The sequence below is a fragment of the Pararge aegeria genome, chromosome 4 (assembly GCF_905163445.1).
Source record: "Pararge aegeria chromosome 4, ilParAegt1.1, whole genome shotgun sequence".
Lineage (NCBI taxonomy): Eukaryota > Metazoa > Arthropoda > Insecta > Lepidoptera > Nymphalidae > Pararge > Pararge aegeria.
Genome location: NC_053183.1, coordinates 17513867 through 17531919, shown reverse-complemented (window position 1 = coordinate 17531919; position 18053 = coordinate 17513867). Strand labels below are relative to the sequence as shown.

At 36.6% G+C, this 18053-nt stretch overlaps 1 protein-coding gene across 5 annotated transcripts in view; it reads left to right on the top strand.

Annotated features, from left to right (window-relative positions):
* The first annotated feature begins 488 nt into the window (after positions 1–488).
* LOC120637911 (anoctamin-5-like) overlaps positions 489–18053 on the top strand; it is a 42481-nt gene continuing 24916 nt past the window's right edge. For 3 of the 5 annotated variants that reach the window (XM_039909975.1, XM_039909974.1, XM_039909977.1), the window contains exons 1-4: positions 489–962; positions 10998–11095; positions 15629–15742; positions 17758–17974. In XM_039909975.1, the coding sequence (XP_039765909.1) occupies positions 732–962; positions 10998–11095; positions 15629–15742; positions 17758–17974 (660 nt within the window). In that variant the 5' untranslated portion in view covers positions 489–731. The remainder of the gene's footprint in view (positions 963–10997; positions 11096–15628; positions 15743–17757; positions 17975–18053) is intronic. The other 2 variants (XM_039909976.1, XM_039909978.1) reach the window with 2 other exon arrangements.

The following is an 18053-nucleotide window of genomic DNA, read 5'->3' as shown; positions in this document are numbered from 1 at the left end:
AAATTCGTGCATGACGGTGCGCTTCCTACGCGCTTTCGATCAATAGTATTAGTAAAATTTATATGAGCCCAATGTTACAATCTGCCTGTATTCGGTTTAAAAAATTTAAATGCTTCTATAGCTCTGGCGAATTAACAGGGGAAATAGGGATTTTTTCGCTTCTGGGGTCCCGCCTTTTTTCCATTCACCGACAAATTATCAGAGGTTTATAAACATTTATAAACATAGAAGCTTACAAAATTATATAAGAATACATTACAATTTAAGACATTTGAATTACCAGAATTAGAAAAATTACTTTACTGTTGACATGGCCATATGCCTTTATAACAAATAAGATACACTAAAGACATGGCTGTACGGTGACATACCTTTGCCTCTACCCTGCGAGAGCGAATAAATACAAAAAAAATCCCAGCTGCCATTGTCAGAAATGCAAAGCTTTGACAGCTTACCATTTGTCGGCCGTCTGCCGTCAAATTATTATTAGAAGCAGCAAAAAACTTGCAGCAATAAAATATTATCTACGTTTACGAATTACCATTTCTAGAATCTAGTCGTGTTTTTATATTCTCGCTGGGTTTCAGAAACCAAGACTGATTAACTCATGTAACTTGTTTGTACCTATACAATTCATTAGCATCTGATGATGACGAATTGTCTCGAAATCTAAATCGGAAGTTATAGCAGTACTGAATTTGCTGCCTGTGTTCTTTGGCGTGCTTTATGTGATGTCTGACGGAGATCCATCTCTCGAAGAAGACGTCCCAAAGCCTTTGTTAGAAAAACCTGAAGAAAATGTATTTACACCTAAGATAACGACTCCTATTTTCGCTGGAAGTGTAAAACTCCTCCATAGACCTTCGGACTCTGCGGAAACGGAGTCATTCTTAACCGATGCCCAACGCAATGACTTTGCGTTCCAACAGCTATTCCAAGATGGAGATGGAGAATTACAAGAGGTAAGTACAATTTCTAAAGTTATGTGGAGGTTTTACTGGCACATTCTTACTTGGCTAGGCGGAGGTTATCTCTTTGATAGGCTGAACCATATAGTAATTAATGTACAGCCTAATTCAAACTTTATGACTTCTTGACATTTGTGTGTTACAATATCCAGAAATTTTGTATCTGCCAATCAATGGAATGGTACATTTGACAATCAAAACAAAGCTACACTTGCAGCTAACTTCCACAACAACATAAAGTTTTAATATGACTGTACAATGTTAAAATTACTATGTACTATGTACAAATTGTGAATTCACTATGTAAAAATGTCACATCAGTCTATTATTACATTTTTCAAAAACAATATCTTCAAAGCCTCACATGACTTCCTTCAGTAGGCTTCTCTTCTAGACTAACTTAGATCAAAGATGCTTTGCTTATCTGTATTACCCTGCTTAAAAATGTATTAAAAGGTTTCCTTGGGTGATTGAGATATGATATTTTGCTATTATCTTAGTATTATAAAGTTTGCAAAATTCTACTATGCTAGATTGAAGCTTGACTTTTACACACATGTTCCATGTCAAACCTCTTTCCAAACACAATTAAAAAAAAAAATTATGGCCTCTCATAATTTACTACTGTCTAGCTGACTAGCAGTATGTACACTTATGTATTATACTGCTTAGGAATGTATTGTCTCATAATTCAATGAAGTTTAGCGGAAACAACTAATCCCACAAAATCAACACACTGAGTTTAGAGTTATTGGTACTAAAATGGTCCAATAAGAAAAAAACAACTTTTACTTAGGAATCATACTTCATATGACTGGCAACCAAACCACATATAATGCAAGTATTTTTTTTATTACAAACAATGCAAAAATCTAAACTCAGAATCCATCCAATTATGTCTTATTTATATTCAATATAAAATACCTCCTTGGGTCTATGGAAACACATTCCTTCAAACTACTTGATGCATCAAGTTAGATTTTGAAAAATTAATTTTGTCAATCTTCCTGTTTGGTGCAGTGGTTTTCTTATAAGTGGCAGGTTCCAGGTATAATGCTAACTATATTGTGGGTGATTCCTAGAACCTACCCTGAAGACATTGATTGATAATTGTATGAGAAGTAGGATTTTTGTTCAAGCAACTTGGAGCTTAATTTATATTATTTAACTACTGAGGAACAGTTGTAAAGTTTTAAATTATGGCTGGACATATACTTGTATGTATTATGGTAACATAAGCTTCCAAACTGCAACTGTACATAATATTTTTTTATATAATATATTCTATGATGAGTTACTATTTAAATGCTAAGCTTAAATGCTTAGCTATTGTGACCCTGTTTCTTGCACATAATAGCAAATTGAGCTAGAGATTGTCCGTGTATGAATCATCAGATATACTATATAAAACAGGAAAACTGAGGAATACAAATAATCTAATATTATTTGTTATTGAACTTCAGTCTGAGTTGTAAATAGGTATAGCGGTGATTTGGCCAATGATGTCATATTTCACCCCACTGTTTGAACATTTATTAGCTGCCGGTCAATCTAAGTGCTTCTAAATGCTTTGTTACATAGGTGTTTGTTCTTTATCAGGCCGCTGAACCAATACAAAATACTTAAGTCTGGATGTCCATTGGTTGCTATGATGATGATAGATTTGAAATGGAACTTTGTGCCTAGAATATTCACTACTTCAGGGAGAAGTATCATATTCTATACCAATTATGTTGAGCGGATGGGTTGTTGATCGCAGTAGATGGTAGTAGTATCACAGAGGGAGCTGCACGCTGCTGTTGTTCTGAGTAATATTACCTTCGTCGCCTCGTACGATACCCGTGGGAAAAGGAGTGGTGACAACTGATTAGAGTTAGTATTACTGAACTGAGTTAGTGCAGAGCAATAAAAGTGGATAATAGTTCGTTCAACCGAAGGTTGACTGTCATTTCATATAAAGCATAAAGTCTTCCTAAAGTCAAAAAGCTATGTGCCCCTAGTACTCGGCGACACTTTTCGTCAAATTTATGATAGTTATATTGGCGTGGCTCCCTCGCCGTTTGGGCGGTCCCCACCGCTCTCCGGGGGCCGGTCCCACACACTTAAATGAGTCCTACTTACCTACCTATATAGCTTCATTTGTTTATTACTAATTCTGGTTACACATTATCCGATCGGATATCGTTTTCCTGTTAGCACTAGATCGGAATCAGATACGAAGCGCGAATAGAGAGATCGGGCTTTATGGATACTCACACAGTATTTGGCGGTGTCGGATTTCGGATCACACGTAGTGTACACTTTTTTTTTATTTAACTCGTCATACAACCAGCAGTAGTACTAGTAGCCTCAGTATAAGAATCGTCGTTTTCGAGTATAGAATACATTGTAGTAGAATAAATCTTATTTGCATTGAGTCATATCTCATATTTTCCTACAATTCTTAAGCTCCGGCTTTTGGCATAACGTTTGTAAACAACCAGAAGTACATCTAAAACGCACATATAAGTCCATTAGGTCCATTTTACTTTGACAACATAGAGTTTAATACTCGAAAACGACTCCTTGATTGCGAGCAAGCAACTCTTGTATAAGAGCGAGCTCGTGGCACCCATGTTCTCTTACGTCAATTAAACCTGACGTATTATCGTCCTAGGTCTCGAATCAGCATGTACCGGCCGATTTATATTATCTTACATCTCATAAGTCCTAATGAGACTTATGAGATGTAAGATAATATAAATATAAGAGACACTTGGGGTGACGTTCTCTTCGCTTTCTTTGAGCCCTAGGGTTCGAAACCTGAGCGTCCATGATGAGTCGATCACAATCCAGGCCTTGCTTTTTGACCGACTATTGATTTGAATTTGGTGCACCCTGACCCTCTGCATAGCGTTTTCGCAGCCGAAGACGAGGTCCCCGTCTTTTAGCGTCATCCGGACGTGGGCTTGCACCAAGTTCTCGGAACCGTGCGGACTAATCACCGTCCGTAACCCTTTCACTCTAATCGTCGCCTGAGCCGAGGTTCGGCCTCGCTTGAGGCGCCCTCAGGCCGACGATCACTTCGCTTCTTCGAGCCCTAGGGTTACAACTCTTCTTGGCAGACCCCCATTCCGAGGCTCGCCAATAAGCCCTCGTTTCGCTGTTAAAATCAATAGGGTTAATCAGCTACATACAATCCGAAAAAAAAATGAATTTGGTGTAAATACCTACTCATTTGTGCTGCCGAGCAGCAATGTTGCAATGCTGAGTTCCGGTCTAAAGGACGTGATGGCTGGCGTAATTAATTACAGGCTCATGAGGCTTTACACTAACACCTCAGGTTGACGGATAAAGAGCGGCACGTTGCAGGACGTGTTCCTAGCATGCTCTCCGAAGTGTTGTTATGTTTAAATGGGCGATTTTTTCCACCAATGGAAATTGCCCGCCAACAGGTGGGCCGTTTGATTGGTTTGTCTATTATTACTATAAAAAAAACATATGACGTCCTTCGAATCACCGATATCGGATCGGTAAATGTAAAACCATCTAAAACATTAGGTTAATTGGCTTGAAAGTCTAATCCCATAGGTGTTTGGCTAATAAAGATAAGTGATCAGAGTCACCTTCAGTCAGGCCTTTCCACTGTATATTTAGTTATGTTGACAATGTACCTATCATGCTAAATATATTCCGAATAGTTACTCAATTCAGTTTGGCGACGCTGTTTCTGACTTACGACGCGTGAAAGAATTACGTTTTTACATGAATGTGTTAAAAAAAAAGTTTTAAGGTTTTCAAATATAGACTTTCGTTAGGCTTTCAAATATCTAGTTTTGTGCAACGTGTTCAATATAAAAAGAACAGATGAAGAATGTTGTGAAAATGGAAATGGTATGAATGGATTTGGGTAGGTTAGCTGACTCACAATTATTACGTTTAGTGTCTATTTACTTAAAGTGGGACTGATAACAGACATGACTTTAAAGAACAAAAAATGTCCGATATAGTTCCGAACTTAATAATAGCATAGAAGAAGGACAATTAAAGAATCAATGTCCGTGCGACAATGCCCTTTTCAATAGTGGCACTTTTAATTTAGATATTGTATATTAAAAAGCGAGTTTGGTAGATTTGATTTTTACAGTCGAGGTCCAAAATTCCTTTATACAATTTTCAATTATTTGTGATAAAAAAAGCTTCTGTTGTAAGATAAAATTGTTGTCAACCCACAGTGTAACTGTAAACTCGCTAAACCTTACTCATACGTTTATTTGCATAATGTATTCTTTCCTCCAAGCTTCGTTACAAATGAGTAATCATTTAATTATGATAGTTTGTCACACACCATAAGTTCCTCGACTCAGAACCTACTCGACCCCCCTTTTAGTATTTTAATAAAACCGAGAATTTGGTACCTTTTTTGTATTTCGATCTCTAAAGATTTTAAAGAAACTTTCCTTTCTTTTTCCTATCTGCAGCTAAGATATTCAACCTCCTCAGTCTATTGACCCCCTGCTGGGCACAGATCAGTTACTTGCGCACATAATAATGTAACTGTTCTTCTTTCTTTGCAATTTTGCGCATTTTGAACAATTAATAAGGCAAGATTGATATTATAGAGCTTCTAATGAGAGAATTCGTCACTATTATGGGTATCTACTTCATGGACGAGTGATGCATTGATGCATTGTGAGAAATATCTTCTACTTAATTTTAAAATGTTTTATTCTGTCGTGCCAAGTCTCAAGCTATAACTAAATTGGCAGGTTTTAAATTTAGTCAATACTACTTACCCTTTTCACTCTTTATCTTATGAAAAAGAATAGCACTATATTTAAACATGTCATGTTAAATTAGTTAACTGATTTGTGTACACCAGAATCGGCACCAATATCTTATAAGAAAGGTCTTGAAATAAATTAAAAATCATTTATTTCGACAGACTTTGGACATAAAATTGTCAGAAAAATACAAAGTAAAAAATATATATATATTAGTAAACTTAGCCTAACGAAATAGTTTATATAAAACCCTTCTGGCAGGCTCGATTGGCACATGTACATCAATGGCACAGGTACTATGCGATCAAACCTGCCCGCAAGTGCCTTCAGGAGGCCGCCGGAACTAGCCCGAAATGAGGAGAGAAGAAAAGTTTATATTGAGTAGTATCTTGTAAGTTGTGTGAGAAATATCTTATAAGACATGTTTTATACGAACCTCTGTAATGTAAATGATCTTGGAGTTTCACGATCGGTAATCAAATGTAGATGAATCAGCCTTTACACCGAGACTGTGAAACTGCAAGGTCAGACGGCAGTGTCTTGTGTTTTTTCGCGCGAGCAACACAGTTTTAGTCACATTTTACGTGAAGCCGCGACATGATGATTGCAAGGAGTTTTATCGAAGTGCTATGTTACGTGTTGTACGATGCCGGTAGGAATAGGGTGTATCGAACCCGAAGACGTGTTGTATGCGGAAATAAAGTATGCACTATGCTGTCACCACTATGTATATATGGGAACAAATATAGTTGAAAGTGTCTGTCTGTGTCGCAATAACAACCTCTTATTTTTATTTGTATCTTATAAGATACTATTTAATGAAATCGAAATGCATCATTGCGATCTTCGATTGTTTCAATAAAACACAATATGAATAAAATGATAAAACTTATTTTACATTTACAACTAAAAAATGAATACGGCCGTGACTGAATGAATGACGGCCGAGTGGCGCAGTGGGCAGCGACCCTGCTTTCTGAGTCCAAGGTCGTGGATTCGATTCCCACAACTGGAAAATGTTTGTGTGATGAACATGAATATTTTTCAGTGTCTGGGTGTTTATCTGTATATTATAAGTATTTATGTGTAATGTATTCATAAAAAAATATTCATCAGCTATCTTAGTACCCATAACACAACTTCACAAGCTACGCTTACTTTGGGGCTAAATGGCGATGGGTGTATTGTCGTAGTATATTTTTAATACGGAAAAAGTTGCAATCGATTCCGGTACTACTTTTGGAATTTTGTTTCATCCGAAAATTGTTTATGTAAGGTTGAATACAATAAGTAATATTTTTTTTTCCTTCCTTCTGGCTTTACACAGATAAACTTAGGCTTTTTGAAAAGGACGGTGGGCTTTTTATTGCGTCATTTTAGCGTATTGGTTCAATAAGCACCAAAATTATCGTCATTAATATTACGTCATTAGAATATGATATATCCTGATACCGAACAGCTATGGCACTGTTTTTATAAATACTTACGTAATAAGTTAAGATGCAGGCATATTTAAATATTGAATCTGTTTTTATTAAATATAAATTTTTCAAAATATTGATAGCGATTATCTACGTAATTTCTCTAGGGTTAATGATGAAGAATGTCATTTAACCCTGATTCTGTTCGTATCATCATTGCGTTTAAGCGTCTACTTAGTTATCTGTTCGGTCGTTTGAGAATTAACCTCAAAAGGTGGAGGGAATTGGTATTATAATCCTAACTAATATTATAAATGCGAACGTGAGCTTGTATCATCAACTCAATCAATCAACTTAGTTTTTGGCATACAGTTAGTTGAAAGGGCGGAAATTAACATAGCCACATTTTTATTCCAGGGAAACCAACTGTAAAAAAACCGCAAAAAACGTGTACGACTTATTTATTTATACACCACTATTACTCTTTATTTTTACACCACTACACAGTTAGGAAAATAAAGTAAGAATTGAAACACAAAGACTGGAGTAGAATACAAAAGGCGGCCTTATCGCTTAGAAGCGACAACTTACGCGGCCAACAGCAGTAATTTATATTTTTGCATTACTTTTAACTGTCTAATCCACATGAAATTATATACAAGGATTATTGGGACCTAATAAGCACTGGCGAAGTATGGTAGGCAAGCTTGACATGTTACTGTATTGCAGTTAGTCTTCGAACTACTCAACTCCTCGAAATATATACATAAAGCAGAGACGTCGTGCTTAGGCTTAAATAGAGTTTAGGCTAAAACCGCGATTGCCAGAGAGTCGCAGGTTCAAATCCAGTCGGTGCATTTTAATTTTATGAATTTTTTAGAGATAGTTTTTATTCTTAATACGTATGTTATTCGTTTCGTAAACAATACTGAAAAACTTCCTGATGGCGCAGCGGTGAGCGCTGTTTTAAATTGGAGGTCTTAGGTTCGATTCCCGGCAGGAGCAATTTGGAAATTTAGAATTTCTGAATTTTCTCTGATTTGGACGACAAAGACGTGCCGTGCGTGCGTAAACGATTAGGGATATAAGATTAATATAACTGCTATACTTCCCAAGAGGTTAGCCCGCTACCATCTTAGACTGCATCATCCTCACCACAAAGTGAAATTGGAGTCAAGGGCTAACTTGTAATGGAATAAAAAAATAATGTTATTTCACTCTTATGCCTCTCATGAGAAGCTGGTCGGTTGAAGTCAGCTAATTAAATAATAAACTCGTTTGATTAAATAGTAAACACCTTTGATTATAATGAGCAGTAGGTACCAGTACTTGTATAGGTTCTAGGCTCTAGCAATACTTCATTGTATCCTTTCAGTGTTGGAATAGCAAACATTCCATATTGACGCGATTTTTGAAACTCTTTACTTTGCTATTTATAAATGTGACACTGTCGTGAGATAATACTTTAGCTTATCGTTTAGTTTACAAATATCGTCGGTTATTGCACATGCACAAAACTAAGACGAAAGTGATTTTACGTCGGTAGTAAAAGTTAATTCAAGTCATTGCGATGTTTTTAACTCTTTACTTTTCTTTTTATAATTGTGACGAGGTCGTACGATTAAACTTTAGCTTATCGTTTAGTTTAAAAATATTGTATGTGGTAATTGCACTTGCACAAAAACTTAAACGAAAGTGATTTTGAAAAGGATTTTAAATCGGAAATAAAAATTGAGTCCTGTCATTGCGATTTTTTTTTAATCTTTACAAAAGTTATTTTAGTTATATAAATGTGACAAGGTCGTAAGATAAAACTTAACGTTTAGTTTACAAATATCGTTGGTGCTTATTGCACTTGCACAAAAATTATGCGGAAGTGAGTCTAAAAAGCATTGCATTGTAATGCAGATGGAATCATGTTACCAGAATAATATCGAATAAGTATTTATAAATAAATAAAATATAGGTACTACGACAATACACACATCGCCATCTAGTCCCAAAGTAAGCGTAGCTTGTGTTATGGGTACTAAGATAACTGATGAATAATTTTTATTAATAATATACATAAATACTTATAATATATAGAGTTCGGCCGTTAAATTTATGTGGAAGCGCAAAGATGTAGTAAAAGATCGAGGAAGAGATGGATGGAAAGATATAATATATGTAATAATAATAAATGGCAGACCAAGCATATGGCTCAGCTGATGGCAAGTTGAAAACTATCGCTTATAAACAGTGGCGTGCACTTCATACATTCACAAAAGCACTGCCTACCCTAATATTGATATATAACTCGTAGGAGGAGAATTTCTGGCCCTTTTATGCAATTTTCCTGGTGTACCTATGCATACCCTGATAAGAAACCACTGCTTATAAACAGAGTTGCACTTCGCAGTGCAAAGAACACGTCCTACAAATTGCGGCCCTGTATCCTGAATCAACCTGAGGCGAAGGCAGCCTTATGTGCCTGTAATTACACCGGCAACAACGCCCTCAGACCAGACCACAGCAATGTTACTTAGCAGCAGAAATAAGCATGGCGGTATTACTTCCTCATAAGATCTCTATCACCAAAAAAAACTCTACTACTACAGAATTATGTGAAAGTGTATAAGCGATAAATAGATGGTTAGTTGACTGCGAATACTGAGTGGAAGGAGAAGTCATGGGTGGAATGGTTTGAAGGACAAGAATAAAAGTGGTGTCGTACTTTTCAAGTAACATGCGATAAATTAGATATTTTTTATAATTTGTTATTAGCGCGTTTTTACCTACACTTGGAGGAATTATAAAATTTATAAATTGAATATGCATATAAAAATTTTCGGAACCGACAGGATTCGAACCTGCGACTCTGGCCATCGCGGCCTGAGCGCTTTTGCAAATTAAGCTACGGCTCTCCTACCATCGATGCCGAAATTAGTATATGCCTTTTACATCAGTCTTATAGCGACTTTTAACTTTTAGGTATAGTTTGCTGCATTTTTCTGGGATCTGCCAGGAAGTCTTGTTTACATAGAGAGGTTTAGAGATTAGAGAGGTTTTTAGTCAACCAATTTATAACACGTATTTACAGCTATTGGTTTTCCAGTAAATGTTGCGCTGCAGTGCAAAATAATTGTCCATTCCACGATAAACAGTTATGAGTGAAACTTTGTGCAAAAGTTGACAAAAATACGATAAAAGGGCAATTTAAAAGAAAAATTAAAAATTAAAAATTCATTTATTTCAAGTAGGCCTAATATAAACACTTTTGAAACGTCAAGTCTGTCTGTTTGTAGAGACTCTACCACCCGTTCGGAAGGCAGATTCTACCGAGAAGAAGCCGGCAAGAAACTCAGCAGTTGCTCTTTTCCAACATCAAAAATTTACATTTTACATTTTAACATTAATTTTTCTGTTTTGTGAGAGATGAAAGCGGAGCCGGATGCTTCCAAGCAACCTTGTCATTAAATGCCTTTACAAAGCTTTATTGCTGTATAAGTTTGCTTTAAGTGCCGTGAAATGAAATGAAAGATTTATTTGGGATTTATTTGTGCTAAATATGGGTTGGTTATTGTTGTTTAGGATATAAAATTCCAACATCAACATGCAAAATTTATCCTTCGACTAAGGCAATATAATGGAGAAAGGGCAGCAGCTTTCTCTGTGCTACTACTACCAACCACTGCGATCACCAACTGCCACCGTCTGCACAGCGTAGTGATAATGGGCAAACCCTCCCGTTGGCAGAGGCCTTTAGTCCAGCAGTGGAATGCAAAGGGCTGTTGATGTCGAAGTGTGTATTAAGTGTTTGATCACTAGCAAGTGTGATTGATTCGCTGTGTTGTTTGGAGCAGACGGAGAAAACGAAGGAAGAGCGGATGGCGGACCTTCACGCCATGTCGGTCCTGAGCACATACCAGGACAATCTGTCGCAGGACATGAACACTGATAGGTGAGTCTTGTAGCTAACACCAATGTTATTACACTGGCGTATAATTTAGCTAGCCTAGCTAGGAGTGCAAAGTGTGAGATTTTCTACCTACGTTTGCATATTCCATCTCGTTTAAGTTAACTGCGTTTTAAATTGTATTAAAAGAACCAATATCTAGTGACAATATGGCTTCCCGATATTGTAACTAGATGGCGCTTCTTCGATTCCATATAAATCGTCTTATACAACGTGTAACGGAATAACGAAATAATGTTGAAGGTTGCATACGTATATTTCATAAGGACTCATCCTGTCAAAGTATTAAATCAAAAGAAGCATTATTTTATATTTGCATACTATAAACTAATTCAAAACAATTGTAATTGTTTATGTATGACAACCCTATTGTAGATAAAAGATCGACACGTGCCTAGTACCTACGCTACGCAACGCGACGCGTAGCTAATAAAGTGACTGGAGTCACTTGATTTTACTTTTGCATGTGATGTAAGAGCTGTAACTGATTTCTTTAAGTTATACCTATGGCAATGTTTTACTGAAAAACTATTAGCGTTTCGGTTTACAGATAAGTCTCAGAGACAGTTAATAATGTACCTCTAAAGCCTCTGGAGTATTATTTCGGTTTCCATTTACACGTTGTATTAAATTCGGCAATCTGTAGGGATAAAAAGAAACACCACGCGATAATAAGGTCTACCCATTTTCTCGTCTAATCCAATAGAAATGTAACGAGAAAATTGCCATGATAATCAAGAACCGTTTGGAAGAATGTGCTGGTGTTAATTTAAAATGCCTCGATGTTTTTTGTAAAGAAAATAGATGTCGGGAAAATCCAATTTTTATAAACACCCTGGGCATTGGGGCGTTCATGTTCCTTTTATTTCGCATCCAGTCCGAAGGTTTTTTATATTCTTCATATAATGCACTACCTTTTTTTGGGGAAGGCTTGTACGCGGCGAGCATATGCAGGAGACAAAATAAATTTGGTTCACATGCCAAAGCTCGCCAACGGGGAAGAGAAGTTTACTCCTGTTTAATATTACACAATATTATTGGCATATTATAATTACCCGTGTGCCCAAGCTAGACGAGTGACTAAAAATTTTAAAGGAAATATTATAAAAAATTTATTATATTTATTTAATTATACTCTTTATTTGTGCTCCACAGAGAAAGATCAAAATTTTGTTCTTTCTCTGTGCTGAAAATATCTCCTGCCCGTGCCAGCCTAGCTGTGTGAACTCCCACTAAACCTTATCGATCCGACCTCGATGATTGCCCGAACTAATGAGGTGATAAGAAAAACAAACTAAATAACTAAGTAGTTACTAATAAGGATGGAGACATACTAAAAATACGCGGCTCGATGAAACGAACGCGGTGAGTCAAATCAATTTGATTATCATCTACTACAGGGCACGGGTTTCCTCTTAGAATGAGAAGGGTTTACGCTGGCCAAGTGCGGATTGGTAGCCTTCAAACGCCCTTGAGAAAATTATGGAGAACTCTCAGGTACGCAGGTTTCCTCGCGATGTTTCCTAAACCGTAAAAATCAAGTGAAAATTTAAATTGCTTGAATTAAAAACGCACATAACTCCGAAAAGTCAGTGGTGCGTGGCGGGGTTCGGACTCGGTCTCCAATAGAGGAGCCGAAGCCTTACCCACTAGATTATCACCACTTCTCATAACTAGTACTGTACACGGTCTAGGATGCGTGCTTACTAATGTCAGTAAAATCATCTTAATAATTTTTGTTCACGTTACTTAACTCTCTTGCCTTATTTTTTGTGATCGATTTCAGGACGTCGCAATTCGTAGATAACTATGCTAACTGGTAAACCGTCGGTAGTTTAGTAGATCTGATTCAAAGTAGAAAATAAGTACTGCCTATTTTATTTGACTCACCACGCATCGCGTCGTGTGTTAAAAGTGTGTGCATGTATAATGCCCAATCGTTAAAAACAATTGTTTTGTTTTATCAATCTTTATATGGTGTTTGTGCATTTTGTGTTGTGTCGTAGATCAATGTATGTGTTAATGTTTTAATAATGATGTAAGGATATTTCCACTTTCAAATCGTTCGACGTCTCTTGCTGTGTCATACCAATAGGACATATTCCAAAAAAAAATTAAACTACAGTCAAAAGACTTGGTGGTTTTCTACGGTCACAATTGGCAGAGTTGGAAAGCCGTCCTATAAGTTATAACCAACACCACTATGGTGGCCAATGAATACGCTTTTAAATAAATTTAGAATTTTCTATTTATTAAAGTATTGAATATCGTATAAGTTGAAACAGGACTTATTGTTGAAAAAGTTATGCAGTGTTATTTTCACACTTCAACTGAGTAATAAACTACTACCGTATTAACTATTTTAACGTTATTCCACGTTTATTGGTGTGCAAAAATATTAATAACGCATCTATATATTCGTTTCTTAATCCTAATTTAAAAAGTATCTCCAAGTTAAAAAAATAAAGCCTTTGGCCCTTATTAATTAACTTGACATAACGTCGCAATAGTTGTTTTCAAGTTCCACATTTGAAAGGTGCCCTGAGTTAAATTGTGACAAAACACTGCACAACTATTCCGACTTTATGCCACGTTTATTAATAAGAAACTGTATAATTATCCTACTTTGGTTGAAGCATTGCCTTTTGTTCCTTTAATACATCGATATAAGATCTATAATAGCCAGTTGTAGCCCTAGTACCAGTTCTCGCTCTCAATCGAGGATTTGTTTTCGCGTATCAAACTCTATACCCTCAGTGTAAAACAGACCTATAGTCACGCGTTTTAGAGTCCCAAATCCTGTACTTCTTATTTTTATTTTCCAAACGTTCTGCCAAATCCCATAGCTGAACAATTGTAGGCAAATTTGAGCTTTAGTGCTGTATGAATAAGCTCCATTTTAGTCTGAGGCTTAAGTATTTTAACACTCGAAAACGATTCCTGTATTGCGAGCGAGCAAATCTTGTACTAATGGCACAGTACTCAGTACGTTACCCTCGTTATTGCTAGTTATTGGATGGTAATTGGTGACGATACGCTCTTTGTTATTCAATCGCTGAGTGATAAGTGCCTCTGAGTAAGGGTTACCATTAAAAGCAACGGTTGACCTCACTAGTTTGTGCTAAAGATATTGGTTACAATTCAGTTGTACCTTTACAGATCTCTGAACTATTGACATGTCTAAAAGTAGTGCTGTCCTTCTCACAATGGTCCCCGTAGAAAAAGATAGCACTATTTTTAAACATGGTTATTACCTTTCTGCTGTAGTCACTTGAAACGTAAAATGGTGGTAACAATAGTGCTTATTTAAACTCTATAGTATATACCTATTATGAAAATTAAGCTTAATTTGCTATACTCCGAGAACAGCAGGAGAATCTGTATGGTGTAATTTATAATTGTTAAGTCTTAACAATTATTCATTGTAAAGTAAACATCTTCTGAAGATGGTCCGGTTTCTAAGCGAAAGGTGCGTAGAGGGTACGGTACATTGCCGAAGATCTGTTTGGTGTGGAGTATAAGGATTAAAGAAATTATAAATTACACCATACAGATTCTCCTGCTGTTCTTCAGTTAATTTTCATAATATATCTTGGATATCCGCAAAGTAACGCCTGCTTCTATCCAATATCTTTAGTATATCCCGCGCGGTTAAAGAATAGATTTTATAGGAGGCGGCGTATATCGTGCTATCTCTTTCGCACAATATACGGGCGAATATTGTCGAAGTCAGCCGTCTCTACAGAGAGTACAGAGTTTAACTAAGTTACCGCTATTATTACCACCATTTTACGTTTAAAGTGACTACGGTAGAAAGGTAATAGGGTTACTAAATAAACATCTTGGAAACAATATACATGCTTATGAAGATAAATCAAATGGAACTGATACGTTATGATTGTATAATGATTACAAGGACATACCAATTGCTTCCTTTGGGATATATAGAAATATTATAGTCGATAAGTAGAAGCGACCTGTCAGGTCGCGTCTATTCACTGACATTAATATGTTGTTAGTGCATAACAGCTTTTCAGTCCCTACTTTAATGGCATGTCTGACATATAACTTCAGTAGGTATTTCCACACACTACGGTCTTGTATCCTACAAAGGAAAAGGTAAAAGGTTTTCGTTCAACAAATTGTTTTGAGAAAGATATCAAACCGCTCTTTAACCGGAGTATTTGGGGCCAAATGCTTTCCGACGCGCTGCGTCTAGAAATCCTTATACACTCTCAAAAGGATACCGTACATTAACCGGATAAATAATTCCTGTCTCTTTTTCCTCCTCTTTATTTTTTCCATTAATTTTTAAGAACCTAATAAATTTTTTTGCCTTCTTGATCTACCCTTACCCGGTTTAATATGGACGGTTTCTCTTACCCGGTTTTAAATGTTTGCTCGCGAACGTTGTTTTTGTTTCCGACGGTATGGCTCTATTTAACAAAACAATAGAGTGAACTTTGATGCGATACGGTGAACTGGTGTACAACAGTGTGTCCACCACTGACATTGCAGGGACAACGGCAGCGAGGCCTCGACGAGGCCTGTGGAGGACTGTGGGTGCGGCGAGTCCGTTATGCCGCCGGACCTCGTGAACAATAATGGGAAACCCGTGGCCAACCATTGCTCGTAAGTACTCGTGTGACTTCAAGAGCAGCATACGGCCAAAGTACTGCTTGCCGCGAACAACGTCCCGTGCTCGGGTCAGTGAGGGAATATCTCAAGTGCCGTATCGCGAGACTCTTTGTAAAGTTTAGGGGTCTAAACAGTGGCGTAAAGGTTAACGACCAAACACTAGATCCGTCAGTTTAAGAACTCTTTACGCACTAAAATCGTCGTTAATGATGTCCACTCGACACTATCTTCTAAATGCGAGGCCAAATTACAAATCTAAATAAAAAAGGAGAATAATTAAATAAATTTAAAAAGGGGCACTTTTTCATTAGTCGCAAGAGCAAGAAATAAGAAAACGATGATTAATGAATTGCATTCAGAAACACCTTATCGCGAGTGCGAGCGATGCGGTACGGTTATATCTATATATTATGCAACTGGAGCAAAAATACAGTGTATAGCACTGAAAACTAATCCTATTTAATTTTTCGATGATTTCCTATCGTCGGATTCAGTATAAATTAAATTTTATATTTTTACTAAAATATCAGTGTAAATAATTTCTAGGTACCCGAAATACTCAGTAAAATGTACATAGCATCATAGAGTACTTTTTTATCCCTTAAATTTTAATAAATAACTAAGAAAAACGTACTTTATTTCGTTCGAAGTAGAAACTTTGGTAACGTTGTAATTTTTTACTACTGATATAAATTTACTAAACATTATTAAAAAAGTCTAGACAGAAATATTATGTTCAAAAATAATGTCTTTCTTAAGTTATGACAAACAACATAGATTATTGAAAGTTTAACAAAGTTCTTTAAACATCATTTAGCAGCACTCAGCACATAAAAATCAGTTTCTTTTATACCTTTCTTTATAATAAATGCTTCGGTGGTGGCTATTTTGCATGCATTATGGTATGGGTGTTTATTATTTGTTTATATTTATGACTGTTCATTTGGATGTAGATTGATGTGGTGATGTGAAGGGTACAGTTTTTCATTTATAATAAGAAAGGAAAACCAATAAGTGATCTACCCGAAAAAAACACCGTCCTTTGGCTATTTACAATTGCGAAAAGAATGACATAACTAAGAAATGCGATTTTTTTAGTACATCACTTTTATAGTGAACTAGTTTGAGTTACAATGGGGACATTTCTTGGAGATGTTACAATGAAGGCGGGAGAGAAAATGTGACGTTATAGGGCTATTATTTTCATTTTGAAAATATATTTAATCTAAGTTAAAAAATGATTTCCTGTATTTCTTTTATAGTGATAATTGACGGACCAAGTAGATGGCTCATATGATGGTTAAAAGGCAAACCACCTCCAAAAACAGGGCAAAATTTCGATGGGCGTCAAGAAACACGTCCGGCAACGTCCCGCCCTGTGACTAGCTGTCAACCATAGGCGTAGGTGTTAAGCCTCCCACGCCCTTGGCCCATGACGGTACTCAGGAAGGGCTGTCACAAAAAGCTCTATTATTTCATACATATATATATATTACTAGTTGTACCTTGCTACTCTTCGCTGTGGCACATTTTTATGGAATGGGTTAGAAATGAGAAACAAAATAATATTTTTTTGTTTTTCCACTGTCCGCGTAGATATAAAGACTCGCGGATATGTGACTGATGCAAAAAATAGATGAAAACAATCCTTGATGCGGATATTATACGGATATTATATCGTGCTAAAATTTCAGCTCGATCGGTGCAGAACTTTTTGAGTTTTTGAAGCCTACACAAACCAACATAACATTTTTATATATGCATATAGATTATTATATTTTGAGATGTGTCAACAAGCTAAGCTGAGTAAGCAGATGTGATTGTCTTAAACAACCGACATAACGTATATCAGAATCGTATTGGCTCGTGTTTTAAATTGGACACTTTGTAGACATTTGCACCGTCCAGTTGGCTTAACGAAATCCGATAGCCCTACATGTATAGTGTTTGTTCAATCTATACGGCCATGCTTTTAAAGAATCTGTTAATATTTTGCGTAACATTTGCAGGATTGTAATGGGCGGTATTTTGAACAATCCATCGCTTACGTTTAACGACGGCGTGCGATCGGTGGACTACGTACTAGTGTGGGAGGCTGGTAAGGATGAGGCCACTACGCCGGAAGCATTCGAAAGCCGACGGGTCTTCGAGCAAAACCTCGAGAAAGAAGGCCTGCAGCTCGAGAGAGAAGCCCCGGAAGATTTGTATGGACTGAACTTTATTAAGGTTTGTATGAAACGAAAAGTTTTTGACTTCTTGTTAGTGTTTACATTCATCATCTCCATCAACCCATTCAACAGGGCAC